The 27,150-nt window shown below is 44.6% G+C and overlaps 1 protein-coding gene across 4 annotated transcripts in view; it reads left to right on the forward strand.

The window, feature by feature from the left end:
* LOC139584120 (rap guanine nucleotide exchange factor 6-like) overlaps positions 1–27,150 on the forward strand; it is a 133,458-nt gene that overhangs the window by 20,166 nt on the left and 86,142 nt on the right. For all 4 annotated transcript variants that reach the window (XM_071415627.1, XM_071415636.1, XM_071415645.1 and 1 more), the window contains exons 2-4: positions 5,488–5,558; positions 8,112–8,168; positions 11,258–11,341. In XM_071415627.1, the coding sequence (XP_071271728.1) occupies positions 5,488–5,558; positions 8,112–8,168; positions 11,258–11,341 (212 nt within the window). The remainder of the gene's footprint in view (positions 1–5,487; positions 5,559–8,111; positions 8,169–11,257; positions 11,342–27,150) is intronic.

Raw genomic sequence — 27,150 nt, forward strand, 5'->3', positions numbered from 1 at the left:
GTGTTATGTACAATGCCCTCCTCTGTAAGGTCTACATACTGTACATTTTATGTAGGCTTGGAAGACCATTTGAACTCTAGTCTACAGACCAGGGTGGTGCTTCTGTAGCGAGAAAGAGCTTGCTTGTAATTATTGCACAGGGTCACCTGAGGAGCAGGCAGCCTATGTGCCAGAAGGTGGCAGCAACACTGTACCTGCATGTCACTCTGTTCTACACATAGAAACAAAAGGACATTGCTTACATTTGCTGTTCAATTGTATGATCCCATTTGCAAGATTGCTGCTGTCCTTTTGCAGCTTCTTGTGTTTTATGTTTAGGCCCACTTTGATTGATGAAAAATAATTAAATAGGCAATCCTAATCTTTTACCACATCATTTTTGTCAAGCATAGGCCTAAGTGAAATGAAGAACATTATTTTGTTATCGTTGTACATTTGATTTAGTGTAAACTAACATGTTGGAAAATGGTATGTTTTGACAGTTCAGATGATCGTATGTGCAGTTTGTGATACGCTATTTGTCTGTAGTTAGCTGGTGATGTGTTTTAATGGATGGTTCAACACTCTGATGATGTCACATGTCACAGATGGGGTCAGGCCACTTTGTGAACCTCTAGGGAGACGATAGGTCAAAGGTCATCCTAGAGTGCTTCTTACGCCAACACAGTTAAAGTCAAAGAAGCAGGGTGGGGGTGAGTTACATTTAAATAACCTACAGAATTGGAATGTGTCTATTGCATGAATTTATTTAGATTAGGCTAATTGAAACATAATTAACCCCCTCACCCTGCAAAGCAGCCTTGTCAGTACAGGAGAGCTGGACTTTGACTGTAGTGTGATTGAGTTACAGCACTCCATGGGGGAGACAGACAATTTTATTGAAAAGGTTCACGCTGGTGATTCTGACATCCTGTCTGGGGCTATTGATGATCAGTTTCAGTCTGATCAATGACTGAAGGGGAGCAGAGTTTATGTTTTTATTTTTTTTGCCATGATGAGATGGGGTGGACTCTGGAAAGGAGGCCAGTTGTAGACCTAAGCCTATAGACATCAGTGTTTTAAATGTAGGCGACCATTGGCCTTGCCTTGCCCCCCCCCCCCCCCAGTGAGAGGAAGCGCAAAGTGGCGCCTGCATATTGAGTGGACCCCTATCCCTGCCCCAGGTCATGTGGGACACATTGACTGTAGGGGACAGGGGTCTGTCTGGCATGACCTGAACACACTACTGGCCTCAGTCACCTCTGGGTCCTGGCCCGGCCGGCCCCATACTGCACTCACTGGCCTTGTTCCAAATGGTACCCCGTTCCCTATATAGTGCACTACTTTTGACCAGATCCATATGGGCCCTGTTAAAAAGTAGTTTCCTACTTAGGGAGTAGGGTCCAAATTGGAACTCAACCGCTGCGCTCACCCGGCCGACTCCTCTGGCCTCAGAAAGAATAGTGCTTGCCACAGCAGAAGCTGCTCTCGCTAACCCAGTTAGCTCTGAGGGAAAGTCAATACGGTTTTAGTAGCTCGAAGACGTCGGTGTACAGTAAGTATGCTGCTGCCAGTGTTTTCAAGAATTGTAGTTTTCTTCCGAGCTATAAGTGGGGCAGGCCTAGGGCTATTTCATACAGACAGTGCTGCGAATGTATTGTACCGTGGTGTGCGTTTTCAGGTCGTCATTTGGCATCTTCTCCCTATCCAATTCAGTGGTGCTTGTGTTTTAAAGCCGATGGATGAAGAGGTCTACTTTTCAACATGAGGTAATATAGTCTAAAAATACAGGCTTGCCTGTAAATCTCTGGTCATAAGGGTTATAGGAGGAAGACCGGGAACCCCTCCTAGCAGTTTCCTTGAACAAGACCCTCATAAGGAACACAGATCTTACTAGATAATATAGGGCCAGGGGTTTTTCACTGGTCAGGTCACATGGTCAGGAAATAAGCCTAACTTCTAAAGAATAGCCAAGTACAGCCCTGTCTGGAAGAAGTATTTTTCTATCCAGACTATGACTGAGTTGATGACAGACTTGTGTCCAGATTACTCCATGTACAGACTATCAGGAGGAGGGTTGGGGCTCAGTCACACTGTAGGTCAGGGGTCGGTAACAGGCCAAAACCGGCCCGCAACTTTATTTTTTACCCAACAGTTTTTAGTTAAAAAAAAATACTTACAGTACCAGTAAAGTTTAGACAGCTACTGCTACTCATTCAAGGGTTTTTCTTTATTTTTACTATTTTCTACATTGTAGAATAATAGTGAAGACATCAAAACTATGAAATAACACATATGAAATCATGTCGTAACCAAAAAAGTGTTAAACAAATCAAAATATATTTTATATTTGAGATTCTTCAAAGTAGCCACTCTTTTCCTTGATGACAGAGTTGCACACTCTTGGCATTCTCTCAACGAGCTTCATGAGGAATGCTTTTCCAATAGTCTTGAAGGAGTTCCCACATATGCTGAGCACTTTTCTTCACTCTGCGGTCCAACTCATCCCATAACCATCTCAATTGGGTTGAGGTCGGGTGATTGTGGAGGCCAGGACATCTGATGCAGCACTCCATCACTCTCTTTCTTTGTCAAATAGCCCTTACACAGCCTGGAGGTGTGTTTTGGGTCATTGTTTTGGGTCATAGTCCCACTAAGCGCAAACCAGATGGGATGATGTATCGCTGCAGAATGCTGTGGTAGCCATGCTGGTTAGGTGTGCCTTGAATTCTAAATAAATCACTGACCGTGTCACCAGCAAAGCACCATCACACCTCCTCCTCCATGCTTCATGGTGGGAACCACACATGCAGAGATCATCCATTCGCCTTCTCTGCCTCTCACAAAGACACAGAGGTTGGAACCAAAAATCTCCAATTTGGACTCATCAGACCAAAGGACAGATTTCCACCGGTCAAATGTGTTTCTTGGCCCAAGCAAGTCTCTTCTTCTTATTGGTGTCCTTTAGTAGTGGTTTCTTTGCAGCAATTCGACCATGAATGCATAATTCACGCAGTCTCCTCTGAACAGTTGATATTGAGATGTGTCTGTTACTTGAATTCTGTGAAGCATTTATTTGGGCTGCAATCTGAGGTGCAGTTAACTCTAATGAACTTATCCTCCGCTGCAGAGGTAACTCTGGGTCCTCATGTGGCGGTCCTCATGAGAGCCAGTTTCATCATAGCGCTTGATGGTTTTTGCGACTGCACTTGAAGAAACATTCAAAGTTCTTGACATTTTCTGGATTGACTGACCTTCATGTCTTAAAGTAATGATGGACTGTCATTTCTCTTTGCTTATTTGGGCTGTTCTTGCCATATTATGTACTTGGTATTTTACAAAATAGGGCTATCTTCTGTTTACCACCCCTACCTTGTTACAACACAACTGATTAGCTCAAACGCATTAAGAAGGAAAGAAATTCCACAAATGAACTTTTAACAAGCACACCTGTTAATTGAAATGCATTCCAGGTTACTTCCTAATGAAGCTGGTTGAGAGAATGTCAAGAGTGTGCTAAGCTGTCATCAAGGCAAAGGGTGGCTACTTTGAAGAATCTCAAATATAAAATATATCCCATATGTGTTATTTCATAGTTTTGATGTCTTCACTATTATTCTACAATGTAGAAAATAGTAAAAATAAAGAAAAACCCTTGAATGAGTAGGTGTGTCCAAACTTTTAACTGGTACTGTATAGAAAATACAATCTCTTTTTGGGCATAGTTGTGGTCAATTTGTTGTGTACAAATTATTATAATTATGTTCCAGCCATCTGCTCCGACTAAAATTGGCCCGCGGCTGAGTCTAGTTACCTACCCCTGCAATAGGTGGACTCCCTCCACCTGTTCTTCCTGATTTTTCCTTTGTGTGAAGTAGAAGGAAGGAGTATAGAGTGACCGACAGTCAGAGGGTTTCTATCAGCAAATCCTAGCTGGCCTCTGGTTTTGAGGCCAGATGAGCTCTCCCAGGAAGCGTTAGCGGAAGGAGAGGCTAAATGCTGAGGAGCCCAGCCTGCCATGGCTCTGATGTTGTTGTTGTTATTCATGGTTAAACCCCACGCACACGGACAGGAGGTCTATGCTGTACACCCACACACACAGTCACTCACTTCTACCCCTCCCTGTATTTATTACAGTCTCCTGTGTCACATTCCAGCTTTGCCTGGTGTTTTCCTTTTTACTGACTCTTGTGTGTTTTCTGCAGGATCTGTCTATTCAACACTGAGAAATTATTTTGTGTCCACGGAGGAGCTGGGCGATATGGACAAAAATCCCTATTGCGATTTAAATTGGCCGAATTGCTGTGATAATGATGAATAAAACGATATGTTTATAACATTCTTTAGTTTGTTATTATCCTTTAAACTACTACTACAACTGTAATGGTTGTAGCCATCCAGTGTCCCATTTAACAATCACCTAATATTAGCAAAAGGCCTGCGATAAGTGATCGGTATGGCCTGTGTCCGATATTTTTCGGTTTATCGTCCCAGCTGTATTACACTGCGCGCGCGCGCGCAGACACACACACATCTGAGTACGGTACACCATGACTCGCTCAGCAAATACGCTAGGATGTCCACAAAGACAAAAACTCAGAGGTTTAATACTATTAATGAATTTGTCCCTCAGCAGTCTCAGCTAACTAGCACTTGCTGTTTTGCTGCCACACACATCGGTGTGTGTGTGTGTGTGTGTGTGTGTGTGCGCGCGCTTGGCTGAAGTCACTGAGGGAGTGTGCCACACCTGTTAATGTTAGTTGCCCGTAGGCTCAATAGCTCCTCTTGTCCTACCACACCATATGGTCGCATGGAAGTTTCCACATGCGTTCTTCAGGCTTTCTGCTCTTAATGTTTGAACAGCTGTGTTTGATAGGACTCTGTTTTTAAGGGCTTTGTGTGTCAGTGAGTGTTTGTCGCTCCGGATTAAATTTGTCAATTTGATAGGAAACATGTTTTTACGCAATGGGCCTAAATTCCTCAAGGAAAATGGACATTCGCTCGTGCCCTTGGTCTGGTTTGCATAGTGCTGAGTTGACACAAAAATCATGTACAAAGGTTAATTTATTCCCTAGTTAAGCAGCCAGAGGTTAATCTTTTACGAGCGTTGTGCTGCTCTGATATGGGATGGCTGTATGTGTGTTCTGTGTGTCTTGTGAAAAACGGTTGATTGACAGTCATTTGGTAATCCGTACAAATCCTCCAGCGTTTTGAGACTCTTTGGTCAATCCTGACTGAGAGCCTGCGTGCCCAAACATGTTGCGCCGTCATTCAATACATATCTGAGAGTATTAGGCCTATAGTGTACATGTGACTTACGCTTTTAGGTCTCCAGTTCCTGCTTTAGAGTAAGAGACCTTTTTGGCAAACCAACCACAGCCTGACCCTGAGCTGCATTTCTCAAGTCTTTCAATTGTCAATCAACCTGTGTTGCCTTGCCTCTGGGTGAGGTGAGATGTCTGTTTTGAACCTTTTTTTAAGTGTATTTTTTTATCTCGCCCCCTCCAGGACCTGCACACCGTTTACTGTCACCTCTACCACATGGATGTCCTGTCCCACCTCAGGGAGCACCAGCTCAGGTCAGATTTACTTCTCCGTCCAACCATTACACCAAAACACCCACCCTGCTAAAGCTGCCTACACCACATCTTCGAGTAGGAGCGCTGATCTAGGATCAGTTTGTCCTTTTTTAAAACATCATGAATGAGATTGGGCTTTTCTACATGGTCGGGAGGGGGGGACCTGATTCTAGATCAGCACTCCTTCTCTGATGAGAGGCATTATGAATACAGGCCCAGGTGTGGAAGCTGCAACTAGTGTTCTGTGACTCATCCACTTGACCTTTCCAGTCCAATCTCCTGTTCATACATAGGACAGAGTTGACTTGCGCACACTGGGGACGGTGTGCAGGCCAGGCCACGCAGCCATACACCACTGAGACATTAACCACAACCATTCCGCGTAATCAACACTCGGATATGAGAGCTGTCAGTCTGGTTGTGGTCATGTATGTGTCTGAACTAGTGATGGGAGAAAAAATGCAGTTACATATCGGGATATTCTTTTTGACGATGTATTGTTTTGACAATATCGCAATATTATTTTCCCGCTAATCGGCTGTACCTGCGCCAAAACTCCAGCGTTTTTTTTTCTCCTTCATAGCTTGTTCTCCATCTTTTTAAATAGGGAGCCAAATTGTTTTCAGCACATTTATTTCTCCGACTGATTCAAACTAGTTTTATCATGGCTCTCTCTTGTCCCTTGTTAGCAGATATGGTGAGTAATGTGTTTGGAACATCGAATTGCAATAAAATCACAGTATTAAATCGCAATACATATCGTATCGGCACCAAAGTATTGTGATAATATTGTATTGTGAGGTCCCAGGCATTTCTCAGCCCTAATCCGCATAAAATAGACCAGTGGCTGTTGCTTAAATTCAACTGAATTTATAAACAGAACTAACTTTATGAATATTTCTTTTGATCGGTAGGGCTGAAAAAGTTGGTGGTGTCGTATGAAATGGTACTACAGTATTCTAAAATGTTGGCGTCATAAGTTTCATGACAGTTTGGCACCGTGATATTACCGTGGTGCTGGTATACCAGGCAACACTACTCACGATAAGATATGTATTGCGATTTCTTACGATTCTATATGTATTGTGATTTGATACTGTGATTTTTTTTTATTGCGATTCGATCTTTCAAACATATTGCTCACCGTATGTCTGCTGCAGAGGGACGAGAGTTTTGATCAGTCATGGAAATAAATGTGCTGAAGACGATTTGGCTCCTTATTTAAAAAGACGGAGAACAATCTATGCAGAGTTTTGGTGCAAGTACATCCAACTAGTGCCAAAATAATATTGTGATATTGTCAAAACGATACATATCGTGATATTATTATTATTATTATTATTATAATAATTTTTTTTAAATTTTACCCCCTTTTCTCCCCAATTTTTCGTGGTATCCAATCGCTAGTAATTACTATCTTGTCTCATCGCTACAACTCCCGTACGGGCTCTGGAGAGACGAAGGTCGAAAGCCATGCGTACTCCGAAGCACAACCCAACCAAGCCGCACTGCTTCTTAACACAGCGCGCCTCCAATCCGGAAGCCAGCCGCACCAATGTGTCGGAGGAAACACCGTGCACCTGGCCCCCTCGGTTAACGCGCACTGCGCCCGGCCCGCCATAGGAGTCGCTGGAGCGCGATGAGACAAGGATATCCCTACCGGCCAAACCCTCCCTAACCCGGACGACGCTAGGCCAATTGTGCATCGCCCCACGGATCTCCCGGTCGCGGCCGGCTGCGACAGAGCCTGGGCGTGAACCCAGAGACTCTGGTGCGTGATATTATTTTTAACAATATATTGTAACTATGTAATTTGTTTCACCCATCACTAATCTGAACTGATGATGCATAAATGTGTAATATATAAAGCTGATAATGTAGGAAATGTATGTATGGACTGATAACGTATGAACTAGTAGTGTCTGAGCTAAGTGTTTTTTCACGTCGCTAATGTCCAATCAGTGGAGAGAAAGAAAAAATATATATGTGTGTGTGTACACACATACACACACACACACATATATATCTTTTTTTCTTTCTCTCCACTGATTGGACATTATTTCAGTGTAAATTGAAACGACTAAAACCAGATATAAAGTATGTAGAAATGATAACGGGCCTACATCTTTTTCAGCAATATAATCTTTGAGAATCAACAATCACCAAAATAAAAGCTACATAGTCAAGGAGAATTGAAAATTCCAAAATCAATGAAATTAGCAGTATTGATTTTGTTATTATGTTTGAGCAAAAGAACACAGCATTATCCATGGCAAAATGTGTAGAATTGTAGGATATTAGCTTTTAAACTGCAAAAATGTCTCACAGCTCCATGGAGAAATTCAGAATTGCAGGAAATTGGTTTAAAATTGCAAGAAGTTATCTACACCTCCAGAAAAAACCTGTCCTGTGTGTGTAAACGTATAATCTATGACACTGATAATATATGAACTGATAATGTATACGCGTATAATTTATAAAACTGGTAATGTATGAAACTGATAATGTATGCACTGGTAGTCATAATAAAGATGATGTTTTGTTGTTGTGCAGGTCGATGTGTACCTCAGCCAGGTATGAGAGACACGAAGCTAACCACGTCCTGTTCTAGTAAGTACACACACACACACACACACACACACACACACACACACACACACACACACACACACACACACACACACACACACACACACGTACAGGAAAACCTAAACATCTGCTTTGCTTCTCTTGAAGAACATTGCTTTCCTTTTCTGTTTGTCTGCAGCATCAAATACATTTATTGGTCGCGTACCCAGTTTTGATGATGGTAGTGTCCACCCACTTCTGCCCTGGTGATGAAATTTCACTTATGTTATAAAATAGATTTTTTACCAAGGCAAATAAGATTCTTCATGTTCTGAATCATTCAGAGGGGTCTTACTTTAACATTTAAGTGGTCCGTTGACATTTCAGAGTTACACTTGTTTTTGTGAAAGTCTAAGAAAAATAACAGGAGTTTCATATTAATATGAAAAGTGTATACTAAAGTATGAAAATACTACGTCTCAATTTATATCCATCTTTCCTCTAATTTTATGTCCTGCGGATTTATTTAAAATTTTTTAATTACATTTTTTATTCACCCCTTTTTCTCCCCAATTCTGTGGTGTCCAGTTGGTAGTTAGTCTTGTCTCACCGCTGCAACTCCTGAGGCGAAGGTCGAGAGCCGTGCGTCCTCAAACACAACCCAGCCAAGCCGCACTGATTCTTTACACAATGCCCACTTAACCTGGACGCCAGCCGCACCAATGTGTCGGAAGAAAACACCATGTGCTGTGGGATTATTTAAGATACTCTATGAAGAGGTAGGGTTTCAGAAATGGTCTCTGCTGTCCTAGCTTCAGGGGGAAGCTAGTTCCACCATTGGGGTGCCAGGACAGAGAAGAGCTTGGACTGTGCGGGAGCTGCCCTCCCGTAGGGGTGTGAGGGCTAAGAGACCAGAGGTGGCAGAACGGAGTGCAGAAGGGTTTTAGCATAGCCTGAAGGTAGGGCGGGGCAGTTTCCTCTTGCTGCTCCGTAGAAAAGTACCACGGTCTTGTAGTGGATGCTAGCTTCGACTCTAAAGCCAGTGGAGTGTGCGGAGGAGCGGGGTGACATGGGAGAACTTGGGAAGGTTGAACCCCAGGTGGGCTGCAGCGTTCTGTATAAGTTGCAGGTGTTTTGATGGCACAAGGAGCCCAGCCAAAAGCGAGTTGCAATTGTCCAGATGGGAGATGACAAGTGCCTGGATTAGGACCTGTGTTGCTTCCTGTGTGAGATAGGGTTGTACTCTACGTTCAGCGTGAACCTGCTGAATTGAGTCACTGCTTTGAAGTTTGTAGAGAACGACAGGTTGTTGTCCAGGGTCACGCCAAGGTTCTTTGCAAGCTGGGAGGGGGACACCGTAATTGTCAACTGTGATGGAGAGGTCGTGGAGCTGGCCTGCCTTCCCCAAGAGGAGGAGCATCTCCGTCTTGTTGAGGTTGAGCTTAAGGTGGTGGACCGACATCCAAGCTGAGATATCTGCCAGGCACGCAGAGAAGCGTGTCGCCACCTGGGTGTCAGAAGGGGGGGGAGAAAAGCAGTTGAGTGTCATCCGCATAGCAATGATAGGATAGACCAGATGAGGAAATGAGTCGAGTGAATTGATTTACTAACAGAGCCGTGGGGGGCACCAGTAGTGTGAGTACGTGGTGCAGACACAGATTCTCTCCACGCCACCTGCAAGGAGCAGTCTGCCAGGTAGGATGCAATCCAAGAGTGTGCAGCGCCTGAGACGGCCAGCCCAAAGAGGGTGGAGATGAAGAACTGATGGTTCACGGTGTTGAAGGGAGCGGATAGATCTAGGAGGATGAGAACAGATAAGAGAGAGTCAGCTTTGGCAGTGCCTCTGTGACGAAGAGGAGAGCAGTCGGTTGAGTGACCCCGTCTTGAAGCCTGACTGGTTAGGGTCAAGAAGATGGTTCTGAGCGAGATAGCGAGAGAGTTGGTCAGGGACAGCATGCTTAAGGGTTGTTGAACAGAAAAGTAAAGATACCGGTCTGCAGTTTCTTGAGGAGGGGCGACTCTGGCCATTTATTTTTTGTTGTTGTTGAATTTTTCCCTCATTTTCTTTTTTTTTCTCCCTAATTTCGTGCTATCCAATTGGTAGTAGTTACCGTCTTGTCTCATCGCTGCATCCCCCGTACGGACTCGGGAGAGGCGAAGGTCGAAGGTCGAGAGCCATGCGTCCTCTGAAACACAACCCAACCAAGCCGCACTGCTTCTTGACACAACGTTCTAATACTGTACATACTGGAGGTAGTAAACAGCATATGGGAAAAAAATCTGGATTCCTTATGAAATACTAAAGCCCATGTGAACCTGCTAATGTATTTGGTTTATACACTAGGCTACCAACGTATATGTACCTTTTATTGTAATTAAACTTTACCCTCCTCCGTCCATATTGCATCTGTTAATAAGGCTGCCCCGGCTGCATATGCCCTCTCTGAGGAGACGGAGACGCTACTGCCTCTCCTCATGGTTGACGGCTAATGAAGTACCCTGTTTGGACAGAATATCAACAGGACTATCGAAGCCGTGCAAGTGGATTTCTCCAAGGCAATTCAGCCTCTACTTAAACGACGCTAATGCATCTACTGTACCACCTCAAGCAACATTCAAGACTTGTTTGTAGGGCCCAGATTATTTTATTTTTTTACCCGGTTGAGGAAAACTTCACGGCCTATCCTTTTCAAATATAATGCACATGTGATGTCACCATGCAGACGTGTCCATAAACGGCGATATGTAGACCAGGGATCATCAGCTAGATTCAGACGTGGGTGAATTTATTTTCTGGAGGGGATGGTCGGGCGGTCGGAACATAATTACAAATAATTTGTCCTCTGCAAATTGACCGTAAGAAGCCCAAACATATGTTTGACTAAAACCGAATCATTTCAAACCTTTGCTTGCATTTGTATACGATCACTGTCTCTATTATGCATGGGAATACTTGGGAACAGATTTCTTATGTCTAAGAAATGAAAGTTCCACACCCCGGAAATTTTTATTTTATTTAAATTTGCTCAGAAAACTTGGGGGCCAAATAAAACCACCCGCGGGGGCCACCAGTTGGGGAACCCTGATGTAGACTAACACAATGTTTCTTGTAATCTTGTCTCCCCCTACAGCCAAGACAGCCTCGCCACATGTTGGTACATCCTCCTCTCCGGCTCCGTCTTCGTCAAGGAGCACATGTACTTGGCTAGATGCTGGTAGGTACCATCTATCGTCCATTGATCAGCACACAGCCTCTTCACACAGACACAGACTGACTGGACGGGGTAAGGAGAGAGAGGCTGTGGACGTCCCGAATGTCACCCTAGTCCCTATGTAGTGCACTACTTTTGACCAGGTTCCATAGGGTGCTGGTGAAAAGTAGTTCACTATATAGGGAACAGGGTGACATTTGGGATGCTGCCAGGTAGGAGATAGACCCCGGCCTGTCTGGACGAAAGCAGCAGCAAGCGGCGGTGTGCTTCAGATCTGTGTGGGCTTTGATAAGATGGCTTGTGATGAAGTGTCTGTTTTATAGAGCAAGGAGTGAGCTCTGAACCGAGTGGGCTTCTGCTACAGTTCACTGGCTCGTCTGTCAGAGCGAGGGGAGCGGGAGAGCCGGACAGGCACACGTCTCTAACACACACATGCACACTTTCTCATGGTCTCACTCTCACTGTCTCACACACACACGTAAAGTAGGGATCGTGTCTTTTTGATGCAGTGCACCTTTGAGGCAAGTGTGAGATTCCTCTAGCACCACATGGCTATAATAACTACAGCCAATGATAATGAGGGGTGTGTGTGTGTGTGTGTGTGTGTTGCTGATTTGAGTACAGATGTCTCGGACACAGACACACCAGCCAGGCCCATTTTCACCGCTTTATTAATGATGTTCGTCTGCCTGCCCTGGTCGGTCTCTCCAACACAGCCGTCATCCCCCCCTCCTGCCCAGCCATGAAACACAAAGCTTTTGAAAGATAATTTGCACATGGTACCACTTCCTCTACCCTACTGCACAGCATATATCAGATTTGAAGCATTGAGGATGAAACAAATGGGAAATGGGGACAAAAAGCATTGGAAAACACTCTGTGTGAAGCTGAATCTGCATACTGGCAGCAATTGGGCGCACATGAGGTGACCGCCATGTGCTTCAGTGCAGAAGGAGAAGGTGGGCAACCACGGCTGCCTTGAAGAGATATTGAAGTGTGTGTGTGTGTCTGTGTGTTTATGCCCGCGCGTGGGAATGTGTATGCGTGTGTGTGTGACGGTGCATGTAGGACTATGCGTGACTGTGAACATGGCGTCTGGGCGCGTTCATGTGCAGGGCAGTTGATGACAGACGGAGCAGAGCGTTGGGGTTGGGGTGCTGCCTCTGCAGGGGTCCATGGGGTTGTTGGGGCGGAGGGGGGGTTAGGAGGGCAGGGGGAAGGGAAGGGGGCGGTGGGGAATGCGGAACTCCTGGCAGGACTGGGAATGGCCATGTGTTCCTGAGCAGCATGTAGCCCAGAAGCATATCCAGGCAGGAAATGAGCACACACACAAAACACACAAGCCCTGGAGCCATCGGACACACAGACCAGAGAGAGAAACGCACTCCGTCCCTTAGAAAAGACTCAAGCCCACAATGACTCGCCTTCTCTTCCCACTGGATCTCTAAACAGACTGGACTTGGATTTACAACAGTTTGGGTCGAGACCTGTACCATTCTATTTACTTCCAAAACAATTGAGGATATGCTGGATATCATCTCCCCTCAGAGACCCAGAGAAGCAGATCTGTACGTAGCTGTTTGTCAGGTTGGTGTTTACGTGTTCCTCGTTCTGTTAATCGTTCTGTTAGGAGTTGAGCCCTAGGACTTGGAGTCGTGGATGTATGCCTTAGTAAGTCATTAAGGAGTTTAACTCCCCCCTCTCTGCTTGTGGACTGAAGCCGGCTTGGGAATCTAAATGCTGCTATGGGCGAAATCAGTGATTCCCAACCTGTTTTTCCCTCCCTTTAATTTGAATGGTTGGTTAATTAAGAGCCTATATTAAATACAAAATAAAGTAAACCGATTTCCCCAAATGTTATTCCGCTACCAAATGTTTTTTTTATGGTCATTTATATGAAACCTAAATTGGATGATACATATTTTAAAGAAAGTGATTTGATAAATTGATAGCGACAGATCCTCACATTTGAATCAGATTATTCCCAAGGAAAGTCAGATGTCTTTGACTCGTCTACTTTAGGACACAGCTCGGCTTCTGAATGACAAACCAAAGATATTCCCATGTGCAGCATCCGAGTCGCGTCTTCCTGCTGACATTTTACCACTTTGTTTTTATCCTAAAGATTGTTTATACCAATCACGAATTGTAAAAAAATTATAAAAATTATTTACCCCTCAAATCAAGGAAGGTTGGGAACGGGAACTTGAACCCATGTATTAAATGTTTTGGAATTCCCTGCGGTAAGGCACACGTTGGCAGGATGCCATCGGGCCTGTGTGGTTTGAAATGATACCGTACTATGTCGATTTAAATCTACTCTCAACATCTGAAAGACAAGCCTGCTACTACTGAGGGAAAGGCACATTGAGCAAGAAATTACCGAGCCAGCGACAGCCCATTGGAAGTGTCTCTTTCTACTCACAGTTTCACTTATAAACGGATTCATCTTAACTTAACCACAGCCTCGATGAACACGAGACTACGTGATCCTATACCTGATGTGCATGTCTTCTCATGTCTTTCCATGTTTTGATTCTGGTCAAACCACAGCCCTTCTCATGTACGGAGGTTGTTGATTATCTGACACTGGAGCAGGTTCCTTAGAATCTCATGCATTTGTTTGTGTTTTTCTAATGTAAACATCATTCGTATTCTTGCTCAGTAATGTAGACTAGTGGTTTTATTGACTAATTTGTTTACTGCAAAATAGCCTCCAACACTCTACTCAGCAAAGTGGATGTAGTCTATCACAGTGCCATCCATTTTGTCACCAAAGCCCCATATACTACCCACCACTGCGACTTGTATGCTCTCGTTGGCTGGTCCTCACTACATATTTGTCGCCAAACCCACTGGCTCCAGGTCATCTATAAGTCTTTGCTAGGTAAAGCCCCGCCTTATCTCAGCTCACTGGTCACCATAGCAGCACCCACCCGTAGCACGCGCTCCAGCAGGTATATTTCACTGGTCACCCCCTTCGCCAACACCTCCTTTGGCCACCTTTCCTTCCAGTTCTCTGCTGCCAATGACTGGAACGAATTGCAAAAACCACTGAAGTTGGAGACTCATATCTCCCTCACTAACTTCAAGCATCGGCTGTCAGAGCAGCATACTGATCGCTGCAGCTGTAGACAGCCCATCTGTAAATAGCCCATCCAACTACCTACCTCATCCCCATATTTGTTTTTGTTTTTTTCTGCTCTTTTGCACACCAGTATTTATACTTGCACATCCTCATCTGCACATATATCAATGGGGGTGTTAATTGCTAAATTGTAATTACTTCGCCACTATGGCCTATTTATTGCCTTACCTCCTTACTTCATTTGCACACACTGTATACAGATTTTCTATTGTGTTATTGATTGCACGTTTGTTTATCCCATGTGTAACACTGTGTTGTTTTTGTCGCACTGCTTTGCTTTATCTTGGCCAGGTCGCAGTTGTAAACGAGAACTTGTTCTCAACTGGGCTACCTGGTTAAATAAAGGTGAAATAAATATATAAATAGTATGTCGTGGGTAACAAAACGCCTCTGTCCTTTCTGTCAATGTCAATATTCAACCCTGTGGCTTGAGTTTGATAGAATTACACTCAATTTCACCTAAATACTTTCTTGAATTTCATCGACCCCCCCCCCTTTACATTGATGCTATTTTGTGATTGTTGCTGCTGGGCGTAGTAACAATAGTACGTTTTTACGTAGTTGTAACGTAGCAGTCATGCATTTCTAGTAACTAAAATGGGTTAGTCTAGTTGATGAGTATTTCTAAATGTTGTGAGAACTAGGCCTATCTGGTGGTTCAGTGCATTGTGATATTTTCATGTCGGTCAATTTATTGCTAGCCAACATGGTCTTGGCTGTAGTGTTAATGACTGTGTGGCGTTTTGTCCAAGAGAGCAGAACAGTCTGAGCTAAGAGCAAGATGCTCGGCTCCAGCTCGACAGTGGTGTGTGGTCGCTCTCTCTCTCTCTTCACTGTTAGTCATCGTTACCGTGGAGACACGGGCGCTAAACAACTTCTGTTTCAACGTCTTTTTAAACAACTTCTGTTTTTTTTTTTTAAGTTTCTAACCAGGCTGTTCCCGAACTGAGTTTACTTATTGACCGGGCTTGGTTACCAGGAGGGTAATATGACTACCTCAAGAAGTGTCTATATTTGGCTTAAAGACGTGTGTGTGTGTGTGTGTGTGTGTGTGGCTTTAGTATCTCACCGAGGGCCTTAGGCTTTGCAGCTGTCAGGAGGTTTGGGTTGAACCTCTTCTCTTACTGGACATCTTCTGGAGAGAGAAACCCCTCAACACCTAAAACCCCCAAACTGTTTACTGCACAGAGTTAGGACTTTTTAGATTTGCCGTAATCCAGTTATTTTACCACAGAACTGTTTTGATAACAACGGTTTGAGAGAAAAATAGGATCTATGTGTTCCAGTCACTCTTGTCTCGCCCGAGGGGCCAGAGCTGCTGATGCCTTTGCTGTGGTGGGGGCGCTGTAGTGTCAGATAGGGGGAGATAATGGAGGGCTGGAGTGAGGCGTAGGCATATATTAGCTCCTGGGGGATGAGATGGAGGGAGTTAGGCAGGCATGCAGAAAGGCTTGGCAGGCAGCATTTCCCATCAGCTGACAGGCTGCACAAGGCCAGGCCCAGCCTCACTGGAGTGTGGAGAGAGGAGTCAAAGCGAGGCTGACCTCCGGCTCTCACAGCTGATTAAGCCAAGCAGCCCTCCAACCCTATCTGAGCAGAGAGACATTGAGAGAGTGTGTTGATGGCATCCTAAATGAAATGATAAAATATACAGACCACAAATTCCAATTGGCTATACTTAAACTCTTTAGAAGAAAAAGAAACGCACACCTATTTAGGCGAGGTGCTGGCTAGCGGAGTAGAAAACTTAAAAATAAAGGAGAGCCGCACACTCTAGGAGCTCGGATGCAAAACTATTTAATTTACCAACGTTTCGACAGGCAAGCTGTCTTCATCAGGGTACAATCACAGACACTGCGGGATGACTCGTTTATATATATAGTGTCAAGACACACAGGTGTCTGTAATCATGGCCAAGAGTGGCCTAATATCATTGGTTAATTTCTCAAATATTAAAATGGCAGCATACAAAGAGCAGCATACAATAAATACAAATGGATGGCATACGATCATAGACTCACTAAAGACCACACAAGCCTACAAACAACCACAATGGCAAAGTCACAACAATCACAAGAATGGCTTCAGATCAAAGTCCACGTTAAGACCGAAGGGAGCAAGGGTCTTTAAGTTAAATATCCAAGCAGCCTCTCGTTTTAACAATAAATTATCAAGGTCATTGTACCCTGATGAAGACAGCTTGCCTGTCGAAACATTGGTAAATTAAATATTTTTGCATCTGAGCTCCTAGAGTGTGCGGCTCTCCTTTATTTTTAAGTATACTTAAACTCTTTAACATCATCCTCATTTTGACCCCAATAACTACCGTGGGATATGCCTCAACAGCAACCTTGGGAAAAACCTCTGCATTATCATTAACAGCAGACTAGTTCATTTCCTCAGTGAAAACAATGTACTGAGCAAATGTACAATTGGCTTTTTACCAAATGACCATACGAGAGACCACGTATTCACCCTGCACACCCTAACTGACAAACAAACAAACCGAACAAGGACACGTCTTCTCATGCTTTGTTGACTTCAAAAAAGCTTTAGACTCAATTTGGCATGATTGTCTGCTATACAAATTGATGGAAAGTGGTGTTGGGGGAAAAATATACGAAATCACAAATCCACGCAGAGACAAAAAGAGAGGGGGGGCGCAGAGGTGAGGGAGAGGCGGGAGGGAGAGGGGCGCGGAGAGGCGAGAGGGAGAGGGGCGCGGAGAGGGACGCAGAAAGAGGGAGAGGGGCGTGGAGAGGCGGGACGGAGAGGGGTGCGGAGGGAGAGGTGGGACGGAGAGGGGCGCAGAGTGGGACGCTGAAAGATGGAGAGGTGCGGAGAGGGGCGCGGGGAGAGGGGTACAGAGAGGGAGAGGGGCGCGGAGAGGCGGGTGGGAGAGGGGCGCAGAAAGAGGGAGAGGGGCGTGGAGAGAGGAGGAGAGGGGCGTGGAGAGAGGAGGAGAGGGGCGCGGAGGGAGAGGCGCGGAGAAGCGGGACGGAGAGGGGCGCGGGGAGGGAGAGGCGGGACGGAGAGGGGTGCGGAGGGAGATGCAGAAAGATGGAGAGGGGTGCGGGGAGAGGGGTACGGAGAGGGAGGCGGGTGGGAGAGGGGCGCAGAAAGATGGAGAGGGGTGCGCAGAGGGAGAGGGGCATGGAGAGGCGGGACGGAGAGGGGCGGGGAGGGAGAGGCGCGGAGAAGCGGGACGGGGAGGGGAGCGGGGAGGGAGAGAGGGGCGTGGTGAGGGATAGAGAGATTTATATTTATTACATTCTACTATATTGTTGTTATTTTTGTATTTAATTTTGTGTTATTATTTACTACCATTTTATATTATTATTTGTTATTGTTTATACTTTTATTCCAATGTACACATTGTGTCTATTGCCAAAGCAACAATGTTTTTCATGCCAATAAAGCAGCTTGAATTTGAGAGGGGGAGAGAGAGGGGCGCGCGGAGGGGGAGAGAGAAAATAGAAAATCTTAACAGTATATTTGACCCCTCAGCATGCCTATCAAATCTAAAAATCTCAAATAGAAAACCGAAGAAAATGAACAACAATGACAAATGGTTTGATGAAGAATGCAAAAATCTAAAAGAAATTGAGAAACCTGTCCAACCAAAAACATGGAGACCCAGAAAACATGAGTCTACACCTTCACTATGGTGAATCACTAAAACAATACAGAAATACGCTATGAAAAAAGAAGGAACAGCATGTCAGAAATCAGCTCAATGTAATTGAAGAATCCATAGACTCTAACCACTTCTGGGAAAATTGGAAAACACTAAACAAACAACAACACGAAGAATTATCTATCCAAAATGGAGATGTATGGGTAAACAACTTCTCCAATCTTTTTGGCTTTATAACAAAGAACAAATAGCAGAAACATACATGATCAAAACAAATCTTAGAATAAACTATTAAAGACTACCAGAACCCACTGGATTCTCCAATTACCTTGAATGAGCTACAGGACAAAATAAAAACCCTCCAACCCAAAAAGGCATGTGGTGTTGATGGTATCCTCAATGAAATGATCAAATATACAGACAACAAATTCCAATTGGTTATACTAAAACTCTTTAACATCATCCTTAGCTCTGGCATCTTCCCCAATATTTGGAACCAAGGACTGATCACCCCAATCCACAAAAGTGGAGACAAATTTGACCCCAATAACTACTGTAGGATATGCGTCAACAGCAACCTTGGAAAAATCCTCTGCATTATCATTAACAGCAGACTCGTACATTTCCTCAGTGAAAACAATGTACTGAGCAAATGTCAAATTGGCTTTTTACTAAATTACCGTACAAAATACCACGTATTCACCCTACACACCCTAATTGACAAACAAACAAACCAAAACAAAGGCAAAGTCTTCTCATGCTTTGTTGATTTCAAAAAAGCCTTCAACTCAATTTGGCATGAGGGTCTGCTATACAAATTGTTGGAAAGTGGTGTTGGGGGAAAAACATAAGACATTATAAAATCCATGTACACAAACAAGTGTGCGGTTAAAATAGGCAAAATACACACACATTTATTCCCACAGGGCCGTGGGGTGAGACAGGGATGCAGCGTAAGCCCCACCCTCTTCAACATATATATCAACGAATGGCGCGGGCACTAGAAGTCTGCAGCACCCGGCCTCACCCTACTAGAATCTGAAGTCAAATGTCTACTGTTTGCTGATGATCTGGTGCTTCTGTCACCAACCAAGGAGGGCCTACATCACCACCTAAATATTCTGCTCAGATTCTGCCAGACCTGGGCCCTGACAGTAAATCTCAGTAAGACCAAAATAATGGTGTTCCAAAAAAGGTCCAGTCGCCAGGACCACAAATACAAATTCCATCTAGTCACCTTTGCCCTAGAACTCACAAAACGATACATACCTTGGCCTAAACATCAGCGCCACAGGTAACTTCCACAAAGCTGTGAACGATCTGAGAGAAGGCAAGATAGGCATTCTATGCCATCGAAAGGAACATAAAATTCAACATATCAATTAGGATCTGGCTAAAAATACTTGAATCAGTTGTAGACCCCATTGCCCTTTATGGTTGTGAGGTCTGGGGTCTGCTCACCAACCAAGAATTCACAAAATGGGACAAACACCAAATTGAGACTGCATGCAGAATACCTGACCACTGTGACTGACCCAAACTTAAGGAAAGTTTTGACTGTACAGGCTCAGTGAGCATAGCCTTGCTATTGAGAAAGGCCGCCGTAGGCAGACATGGCTCTCAGGAGAAGACAGGCTATGTGCACACTGCCCACAAAATGAGGTGGAAACTGAGCTGCACTTCCTAACCTCCTGCACCATGTATGACCATATTAGAGACACATATTTTCCTCAGATTACACAGATCTACAAAGAATTCGAAAACAAAGCAGATTTTGATAAACTCCCTTATCTACTGGGTGAAATACCACAGTGTGCCATCACAGCAGCAAGATTTGTGACCTGTTGCGACAAGAAAAGGTAAACCAGTGAAGAACAACACCATTGTAAATACAACCCATTTTTATGCTTATTTATTTTCCCTTTTGTACATTAACCATTTGTACATCGTTACAACATTTGAAATGTCTTTATTCTTTTGAAACTTCTGTATGTTAAATGTTTACTGTTAATATACAAAAGTGAAATAAACAATAAAAATGATCTACCTCACTTGCTTTGGCAATGTTAACATATGTTTCCCATGCCAATATAGCCCCTTGAATTGAATTTGAGAGAGAGAGAGAGAGAGAGAGGCGCATGGAGAGAGAGAGAGAGAGGCGCATGGAGAGAGAGAGAGAGAGGCGCATGGAGAGAGAGAGAGAGAGGCGCATGGAGAGAGAGAGAGAGAGAGGCGCATGGAGAGAGAGAGAGAGAGAGGCGCATGGAGAGAGAGAGGCGCATGGAGAGAGAGAGAGAGAGGCGCATGGAGAGAGAGAGAGAGAGAGAGAGGCGCATAGAGAGAGAGAGGCGCATAGAGAGAGTGAGTGAGTGAGACGTGCTCAGTGAGCACCGTCTGGCTATAGAGACCGGTCGTCACAGACAAACCTGGCTACCCAGAGAGGACAGGCTGTGCTCACTCTGCTCCAGGGGAGAGGTAGAGACAGAGCTGCATTTCCTATTACACTGTGACAAATACTCAGACCTAAGAGAATATTTCTTTCCCAAAATTATAATTCAATACAAAGAATTTGAAACTATAAAAGATGAAGAAAAAATCTAATATTTATTCGGTGAAAAGCCAAAATGTGCAGTTTTTCCAAAATGTGCAGCCAAATATGTGTCCTCCTGCCCCAACCTGAGGGACAGCCAGTGAAAAGTGCAATGTAATGTTGATAATATTTCCCTTCTTGTATTGTCTTTCATACCATGTCATGTCTTCTCAGTCCCGTTGACACTGGTCTACCACCATTGCTTTAATGTATTGTTGTTCTCATTAATATTGTTGTTGTTGTTAATGGTAATCCCATGTCCACTACTACTATTATTACTGCTATTGGTCCCACCATTTATTTATCTATAAATATATATAGAGATATTTTATATAGATATACATGTTTATTTTTTCTATATGTGTACTTTGACAATGTAAGTAATAATGAACTTGCCATGTCAAAGTCTTCAATTGAATTGAATTGAAATTGAGAGAGAGAGAGAGAATAAATTGAGGGACAGTGTCAGAGACCAACCTACCTAATATTGTCTTCTGTGCCAATGTTATTGTTATTGTTCATTGTATGGTTAATTTGACCCTTGATTAGTGTTCTTACTGTTGTCCCGTTGACAATATTGATTATAGTTATTTTAATGATGTTAATATTGTATATCTCCAAAGTAAGCTTTGGCAATATGTACATTGTAACGTCATGCCAATAAAGCAAATTCAATTGAATTGAGAGAGGCGCTGAGAGAGAGAGGCGCAGAGAGAATGAGAGAGAGGCGCAGAGAGAGGCGCGGAGAGAATGAGAGAGGCGCAGAGAGAGAGAGAGAGGGGGAGGCGCGGAGAGAGTTAGGCATGGAGAGAGAGAGAGCCTCTCTTCGCTGCCCCCACCTTTCCCAAAAAGTCTGGAAACCTGGTCAAAATGCTTTACATTAATCTTCCAATAGGATGCCTGCCGAGGCCATGTGGTGATCCGAAAACCCCACGGGAGAATGGTAGCGCCCAACAGCCTATTGCTCTGATTCCTGGACATGTAAAAACGATCAATTCGGGCTGTACTCACCCTAGCCCCAAAAACCTTCACCCATGTATACTGTCTTGTGTTGGGATGTTTAGTTCTCCAAACATCCACTAAGTGGAACTGATTAATGACAGTCCCTTACCACTCCCACTGACACTGAATGAGGCTCTTCCCCTTTTCTGTCTTTCGTTAAGTCCATTGTACAGTTCCAGTCCCCACCGACCACCAGCGTCTCCTCAGGCGCTACCTGTGAGAGTTCCTGTCTAAGACACCTAAATAGAACCCCTCTCTCTCTCCCTGTGTTAGGCGCATACACAATTATAAAGACAAAACCCATGTTGTTCATTTCTGCTTTTACAACAAGCAGCCTACCCCTACACACCTCCTTTGAGGAGCACATTTTTACAGACAGACCTGATGCAAAAAGGACTGCTCTAAAATTTGTCCCAAGGCTCAACACACTTGCCCCTTTCCACCAGAGCCCCCAATCGACTTCATTCACCACGTCACTATGCGTCTCTTGCAGAAACAACACCTGTACTTTTTGGGGTTTTACATATTCACCCGACACACTCCTCTTTCCCGCGTCTCTGGAGCCATTTATATTGAGCGATCCTACCCGAAGAGTCTCCATAAGAAGTGGGAGAAAAGCCAGCAAAGAAAGAGACCAATAGCAAAGCTCAAAAAGCCACAGTGTCAGAACGAAACTATACATCTAAACAGTGTCTGAAGGTAGACCCTTACGCACTGTGGTGACCCACTTCCTCAACCTAAACCGTTTCCTGGGTGAGAGGACACCATGCCCCTCATTTTTCATAGCATGTTGTACTGATCTTACCAACTTTCTCAGATCAGAAAAAAAAGCCTCAAGATGAACTTTTTTCTCCTTGGTCTCATTCAGGAACTTTGTCAGTTCCCTCCAACGTGTTCTTTGACCCTCTGCTTGACTGGCTGTCAGCTCCTGACCCATTGAAGAGGAGTCTGAAAAAATGCCCTCCTCTTCCTCAGACTCACATTCCTCCTCATCTCCATCTCCCATCCTGACCACCTCTAGCCTTCCTCTCTGGTCAGGGCTCCCCCCCATGACTAGGCCCAGCCTCATCTACACCACCATCTCTGGCATGACTAGGCCCAGCCTCATCTACACCACCATCTCTGGCATGACTAGGCCCAGCCTCATCTACACCACCATCTCTGGCATGACTAGGCCCAGCCTCATCTACACCACCATCTCTGGCATGACTAGGCCCAGCCTCACCTAACCCACCATCACTGGCATGACTAGGCCCAGCCTCATCTACACCACCATCTCTGGCATGACTAGGCCCAGCCTCACCTAACCCACCATCTCTGGCATGACTAGGCCCAGCCTCATCTACACCACCATCTCTGGCATGACTAGTCCCAGGCTCAGCTAACCCGCCATCACTGGCATAACTAGGCCCAGCCTCATCTACACCACCATCTCTGGCATGACTAGTCCCAGGCTCACCTAACCCACCATCTCTGGCATGACTAGGCCCAGCCTCATCTACACCACCATCTCTGGCATGACTAGTCCCAGGCTCAGCTAACCCACCATCACTGGCATGACTAGTCCCAGGCTCACCTAACCCACCATCTCTGGCATGACTAGGCCCAGCCTCATCTACACCACCATCTCTGGCATGACTAGTCCCAGGCTCACCTAACCCACCATCTCTGGCATGACTAGGCCCAGCCTCATCTACACCACCATCTCTGGCATGACTAGTCCCAGGCTCAGCTAACCCACCATCACTGGCATGACTAGGCCCAGCCTCATCTACACCACCATCTCTGGCATGACTAGTCCCAGGCTCAGCTAACCCACCATCACTGGCATGACTAGGCCCAGCCTCATCTACACCACCATCTCTGGCATGACTAGGCCCAGCCTCTGCTGTCTGCGTTTCATTGCCCCCTGCATGTTGACCTCAATTTCCCCAACTGGCGCTTGTACCCTCACCTTGTTTAAGGCCTTTATGTGGGCACGCAAAGCTCTTATGCCCCAAATCCCCACACTCAAAACAAAAATCTGTGCTGGAAAACCCTGCGTAGAGCCCCTACCCATGCCTCACTTTAAAATGCACATTTAGCTGTTGCTCATTGTTATTCAAAAACATGAACACTTGCCTCCGGAATGAAACAACGTGCTTAACGGCATCTGCCTGAAAACCTGCCGACAGTACATGAAAACCACTAGCAAACTTCCCAAAACCACTCAGCTCTTTCCTGATTTGACCATCCGTAATAAACAGAGGCAAATTTGCAACTCCCACCCTTGTCGAATGGGTAGAAAGAGGCAAAAATGGCACCAACACACCCCTTACAAGTATTCCACTAACAATTAGCCTACCAACCAAATTTGCTCTTTTCATGAACACAACCACAGCTTTGTTCGTTCTGGAAGCGGAATGTATAAATTCAGCTCCTACCTGTTCACCGACTGCGGAGAGAACCTCCTCCACTTTAACTCCATTCTCAGGAACACACCTGAATCCATGCCGTGTCGACAACGTCTCCTCCTCGCTAGGCTGAGAAGCCATCGCGCACACCACACCTTCCAAACTCCAGGAAACGAACTCTGTCCTCTTCCATCCTAACTTTGAAAAAACCTGTGGATACCAAAAACAAATAGTGCATTAACCTTCCACCATAGAAAATAGAGAGATGCGCGCTCACACACACACAGAGAGAGATGGGTCCTCACTCACACACACAGAGAGAGAGATGCGCGCTCACACACACACACACACACAGAGAGAGAGATGCGCGCTCACACACACACACAGAGAGAGAGATGCGCGCTCACACACACACACAGAGAGAGAGATGCGCGCTCACACACACACACAGAGAGAGAGATGCACGCGCACACACAGAGAGAGAGAGATGCGCGCTCACACACACAGAGAGAGAGAGATGCGCGCTCACACACACAGAGAGAGAGAGAGAGATGTGCGCTCACACACACACACAGAGAGAGAGATGCACGCGCACACACACAGAGAGAGAGAGATGCTCGCTCACACACAGAGAGAGAGAGATGCATGCGCACACACACAGAGAGAGAGAGATGCATGCGCATACAGAGAGAGAGAGAGAGAGAGAGATGCGCGCACACACACACACACACACACAGAGAGATGTGTGTGCACAGAGAGAGACCCTAAATTAAAGAAAGTCCAAACTCAGTGAGCATAGCCTTGCTATTGAGAAAGAGTGAGAAAGCAGCAAGATGTGTGACCTGTTGCCACAAGAAAAGGGCAAACAGTGAAGAACAAACACCATTGTAAATACAACCCATATTTATGCTTATTTATTTTCCCCTTTTGTGCTTTATTTTTTTATTTGCATGTCGTTATAACACTGTACATAGCCATAATATGACATTTGAAATGTCTTTATTCCCAAAAACCTTTGTGAGTGTGATGTTTACTTTACATTTTTTATTGTTTATTTCACTTTTGCTTATTATCTATTTCACTTGCTTTGGCAATGTAAACATATGTTTGACTGTATAAGAAAGAGCCTTAAGTCGTGCCCCCCGGCACGATATGATGCCCAGGATTCTGGGCCATATTGCAACAGTGGAAGTTTCAGTCTCTCACACACTGCCCATGTTGATGACGTCAGGCTACCAGACCCGTGGCTTAGTTAGAAACCTACCATTTCACCTGGCAAATTAGTTTACACACAAGCTTTGATATTTCCCAATGTTTACGTAATCGTTCCTTTGTGGTTGTGTGTGTGTGCACTGCGATGGCTGGATTCCATTCTCAGACATTAGAACGTTTGAACGTTTTTGTGTAGTGAAACGTTTTGGTCAAAAGTAGTGCACTATGTAGAAAATAAGATGCCGTTTTGGTACGCAGGCAAATCGAATCAAAATCAAAGTTTATTGGTCACGAAATAAAAAAAAATGAAGAAATTCAGAAAGAGCAGTGTCAGAGACTGGAATATAAAGAAACTTTATATGAAGTACCCTCCGTAATTATTGGCACAGTGAAAATGTTTTGTATTGTTTTGGCTCTGTACTCCAGCACTTTGGATTTGAAATGATACAATGACTTTGAGGTTAAAGTGCAGACTGTCAGCTTTAATTTGAGGGTATTTTCATCCCATATCGGTTGAACCCTTTAGAAATTACAGCACTTTTTGTACATAGTTCTCCCATTTTAGGGGAATGAAAGTATTGGGACAAATTCACTTATGTGTATTAAAGTAGTCAAAAGTGTATAATTCGGTCCCAGATTCCTAGCACGCGATGATTACATCAGGCTTGTGACTCTACACACTTGTCGGATGCTTTTTGTCGTTTGTTTTGGTTTGCGTTTCAGATGATTTTGTGCCCAATAGAAATGAATGGTAAATAATGTATTGTCATTTTGGAGTCACTTTTATTGTAAACACGAATAGAATGTTTTCAAACACTTCTACATCAATCTGGATGTTGCAATGATTACGTACAGTACTGAATGAATCGTGAATAATGATGAGTGAGGAAGTTAGAGGCATAAATATCATATCCCCAAGACATGCTAACCTTTGGGGTTGTGTTAAATGCGGAAGACACATTTCAGTTGAATGCATTCAGTTGTACAACTGACTAGTTATCCCCCCCTTTCACCTCTCACCATTACAATAGCGTGGGAGGTACGATATTTGTGCTTCTGACTTCCTCACAAATCATTATTCACAATTCATTCAGGACTATTCGTAATCATGACCGCATCCATATTAATGTAGAAGTGGTTTGAAACATCCTATTCTTATTTACACTTTTTTTTTAAAATGCTCTTGTGGCTGTCTTTGCAATTTAGTTTATTTTTGTTTGCGCTCATTGGCATACTAAGCTAGCAGCCTCTATAGAAATTCGCTATAGAATTTTGTTAGCATTCTGGTAATAGACGCCCAATGGGCTTTTTTGCGTAAAAAAAAAAAAAATGGTGCCCCCTTGTGTACTCAGCTGGTAATACCCTAAATCCCGGGATGAGAGAAGGATGGTATGACGATATGAAAATCTGGATAACGCCCAACCACTTGGGGTCAGAGGTTCAGAACCAGGGCTTGGAGGGCACTATGGGGTTGAAGGCTGAGCTGTAGTCAATGAACGGCATTCTTACGTAGGTATTTCTCTTGTCCAGGTGGGATAGGGCAGTGTGCAGTGCGATGGCGATTGTGTCGTCTGTGGATCTGTTGGGGCGATATGCGTATTGTAGTGGGTCAAGAGTGCCTGGTAAGGTGGAGGTGATATGATCCTTAACTAGCCTCTCAAAACGCTTCACGATGAAAGAAGTGAGTGGTACTGGGCGATAGTCATTTAGTTCAGTTACCTTTTGCTTTCTTGGGTACAGGAGTGGACATCTTGTAGCAAGTGAGGACAACAGACTGGGTTAGGGAGAACACGCTTAAATGACTTATCACATCGGCCCACAGTCCACGAC

The sequence above is a fragment of the Salvelinus alpinus genome, chromosome 1, assembly GCF_045679555.1.
Source record: "Salvelinus alpinus chromosome 1, SLU_Salpinus.1, whole genome shotgun sequence".
NCBI lineage: Eukaryota > Metazoa > Chordata > Actinopteri > Salmoniformes > Salmonidae > Salvelinus > Salvelinus alpinus.